This window comes from Eurytemora carolleeae, unplaced genomic scaffold, assembly GCF_000591075.1.
Source record: "Eurytemora carolleeae unplaced genomic scaffold, Eaff_2.0 scaffold1288, whole genome shotgun sequence".
Taxonomy (NCBI): domain Eukaryota; kingdom Metazoa; phylum Arthropoda; class Copepoda; order Calanoida; family Temoridae; genus Eurytemora; species Eurytemora carolleeae.
In genome coordinates, this window is record NW_019398286.1 from 71,307 (window position 1) to 75,437 (window position 4,131).

Genomic DNA, 4,131 nt, shown 5'->3' on the forward strand with positions numbered 1-4,131 from the left:
GGTGGGGGGTAATGAAACATATATTTTCCCATTCTTGAGCTTTTGGAGTAGGCAACGTTTCCCCTGAATAACAATCAAATTTTAAATATATATATATACATGAAGGGATTAGATCCAATTTTTAAAGAGTCTGTCTTTGTAATTTCAAGTGACCTTCCTTCAGAACCCCTTTAACTATTTATCTGATCAATAACGACGAGGAAAAAGTTGTTTTCTAGGTTGAAGACCATTTCATTATTTCTGCATTGTTTTTGAAGCAGAAAGCCACATATTAAATTATCAATTTTGCAAAGTGAAAATGATAACTTTGGGATTTTTGAAAAGACAAAGACTTTTAGAGCACCGTTGTGTCACTCTATAAATAGAGATAGCCACTGCAAATTATGTCTAACAGCCCCTTTAAGAAAATGAGATCTAAATTTCGTAATCCCTTTTTTTAAATCCAACTAACATTTTTGTAAACAATCTCTTTAAAGCCTATATTTTAAGATACTAATTGTAGGTTCTGAGTGTGAATCTAAGAATGTGAGTGTATACATAGATGCAGAATATACAGTTTACCAACCTGGAGTTAGACTGATTGTCCTAGCGCTTATGCACATATTCAATAGAGATCACCAGTAAGTATTACAGCAATGTCATCATAACGTTACAGCAACGTTGCCTCTACTGCAGAATATACAGTTTACCAACCTGGAGTTAGGCTTATTGTTCTTGCGCTTATGCATATATTCAATAGAGATCACCAGTAAGTATTACAGCAATGTCATCATAACGTTACAGCAACGTTGCCTCTACTGCAGAATATACAGTTTACCAACCTGGAGTTAGACTTATTGTTCTTGCGCTTATGCATATATTCAATAGAGATCACCAGTAAGTGATGCAACGTTGTCATTACTTTGCCCCAACGTAATGTAATATGCCACAAAAATGTTTTTGTATCTTTTACAACAAAGTCTATGCTGAAAAGTTGAAACTAGCATTTACTGCAATTTTTTCACGTAAATGCAATTATTTCATCTTCAATCAGGTTTAATTTCTGTTACTTAAAAAAATATCATTACTGCCTGGTCAAAATTGTATAAAACTGCAAATTCAGGATTCAAGACATTTTATCAAAAATCTCTTTTGTAAAATGTTTATAAAAAATAAATATTTCACACACAATATTATATAATTTTGATACATATTTATTCTTTTTTTAATTTTTTAGAAATTATTATTTTTGTTATCATTTGTTTTTTGCAGTACAGTGTGGAACACTTACCAATGCTATCTCAAGAAAACAGAACAACAAATTTATGATGATACTGCTCTCATAACCTCATTGGGTGCAAGGTAATTATTTTTGTACTATTTGTCCTTACTACCCTATATTTTCCTTTTTCTACTAACTAATCACTATTGGTTCTTTCTGTCCTATGTACTCTACATTAGTCCCTTCTGTCCTAATTACTGAATTTTTGTCATTTTGTCCTAACTACTCAATATTAGTTGTTTCTTTCCTACATACTCAATATTAGTCCTTTTCTGTCTTAACTACTCAATTTTTGTCCTTTTGTCCTAACTACTCAATATTTTTTCTTTTAGTTCTAATTGCCTTACACTTGTCTGTCTTGTCATATATTCCATTCCTTTCTGTTCCGTATATTGCAATTTTTTCTGTGCAATGAAATGAAAAACCAGTATTCTTGCAATTTTGAGTTTAAAATTTTTTTTGAATTTTTAATTAAGATATTTTTGAGGTGGGCTGGAAAAATGGTTCGAGGAGCTTACATGGAATTTGAAAGAACAAATGCTTTGGTTTGTAATTTTATTTTAAATTTGTTTTTATTTTGCTTTGTATTACAGACAGTGTTGTGGACAGTTTTAAAATTACAATTCCTTGAAGGAGGTTTCGTGGGGGGGGGGGGGGGNTATACAGATTTAATACAGATACATTATAGATATACAGATTTAATACAGATACATTATAGATATACAGAAGCAATACATATACATTATAGATATTTAGATCTAGTACAGATACATTATAGATATACAAATTTAATACAGATACATTATAGATATACAGATTTAATACAGATACATTATAGATATACAAATTTAATACAGATACATTATAGATATATAGATCCAATACAGATACATTATAGATATACAGATTTAATACAGATATAATACAGATACATTATAGATATACAGATACAATACAGACATATAATACATAAAGAGATACAGAAAAAAAACAGAAAAATCAAATAAATTCATGGATATAATTAAAATATAATATCATAAAATCAAATTGATACGGATCGAGAGATCTAAGTAAGGGATACAGACTCACAGAGAGAGAGACGCAGAAAACTGTTTAATTATTTAGAATATGGAATAGAGGGAATGGATTTCTTAAATTAATATTCATAGTTTCTAAATCCACCTATTTATTTAAATTACAAAGTTTATTCAACTGACAGATAGATATAGATAGATATATAGATAGATAAATATAAGCATTGATAGAAGGATAGACAAATAGATAGAGGGAAAGATAGATAGATAGATAGATAGATAGATAGATAGATATATAATTAGATAGATAGATAGATAGATAGATAGATAGATAGATAGATAGATAGATAGATAGATAGATAGATAGATAGATAGATAGATAGATAGATAGATAGATAGATAGATAGATAGATAGATAGATAGATAGATAGATAGATATGTAGATAGATAGATAGATAGATAGATAGATAGATAGATAGATAGAAAGATAGATAGATAGATATGTATATGGATAGATAAATATAAGGATTGAAAGAAGGATAGATAGATAGATAGATAGATAGATAGATAGATAGATAGATAGATAGATAGTATTAGTATTGTTAACGACATGTTCATCAGGAAAACAAAGTATCCGACCCCATTCATTCTTCACTAGAGAACACTGCTGCTGCATACAACAGGTTTTATCTCAAAATAAGAATTATTTTAAAAATATTTATAAATTTCATTTTTTTATTAAAATTCTGATACATCTAGATCATCATTCTTGTATTATCAATTATTACCACTTTAATTATTCTTATATTTTTAACATAATTATTATTTTAATTATTATTATTATTATCAGTGGCGTTGTGGGGAGGGGTGAGTCCCCTGTGCATCCCCCAGACATGCACCCCCTAGGCTCACCGCCCTAGGAGGCAGTATTATTAAAGCTTTTAATTATTTTTTGTTAATTCTAAGGCCCCGTATCATTTGAATAGAATGCTATTTTTAATCTATTTTTTTTAATGGTTGAAAACAACTGCATGTTTCCATAACTTTTTACCAAAATTCATTTATTTTTATTATTTTAACCCTCTGGATTGAACAATCTTCATCATCAATATGTATAATGTAGATATATGCAAACACCACCCACCGGAAAATTTGAGAATATTTTTTATCAACAATGTTTCGGAACATCTCGCCACAAAGCGCCACAAAATGCAGATTTAGGTATCGTTAAAAAGCTTTGAATAATACTGTCTACAGTGTAATCTAGTCATAATATAATTGATATTAATATGATATACTGAAAAGCATAAAAATTACTTTTTAAACGTTTTTTGCTCGTTTTTTAACTATTAGATTTTATGGTATGATTTTTAATTATGGTCAGATGACATAGTCAGGTATAGGTTAATAAAGATTTTAAACTTTAATTTTTTTTCTGAATACGTTTTTTTTAGGGGGGTGCACACAAAAAATATTTGCAAACAACTTTTCAAAGGAAATTTGCACATTTTTAGTTTTTCTTGATTAAAAATCAGGTTATTTAAAATTTTGCAAACATTTTTGCATATTAAAAATGGCATGGTCAAGGGCTTTTCAAAAATGTATAATTTTTCATTTTTTGGACAAATTTTTTTTTGCAAACATTTTTACTATATAACTGGATTTTGCGATAAAAAAATTAATTTTTGCAAATTTACAAATTTATTTGCAGATTCTAAAAGTAGAGCACAAGAGCTTTCCAATGATGTACCATTTGTCATATTTGGATGGACAATAATCATGGGATTTAGAGGGGGTTAAATTGACCCCCCCCCCAGCATATCCTGATTTTCAAGT

General features: G+C 28.8%; 1 protein-coding gene across 1 annotated transcript in view; it reads left to right on the top strand.

Annotated features, from left to right (window-relative positions):
* The window catches only part of LOC111717152 (proline dehydrogenase 1, mitochondrial), a 7,631-nt gene extending 5,739 nt beyond the window's left edge, over positions 1-1,892 (top strand). The window contains exons 10-13 of the mRNA XM_023492662.1: positions 503-620; positions 1,252-1,341; positions 1,749-1,810; positions 1,855-1,892. Of these exons, the coding sequence (XP_023348430.1) occupies positions 503-620; positions 1,252-1,341; positions 1,749-1,810; positions 1,855-1,892 (308 nt within the window). The remainder of the gene's footprint in view (positions 1-502; positions 621-1,251; positions 1,342-1,748; positions 1,811-1,854) is intronic.
* Positions 1,893-4,131: the final 2,239 nt, after the last annotated feature.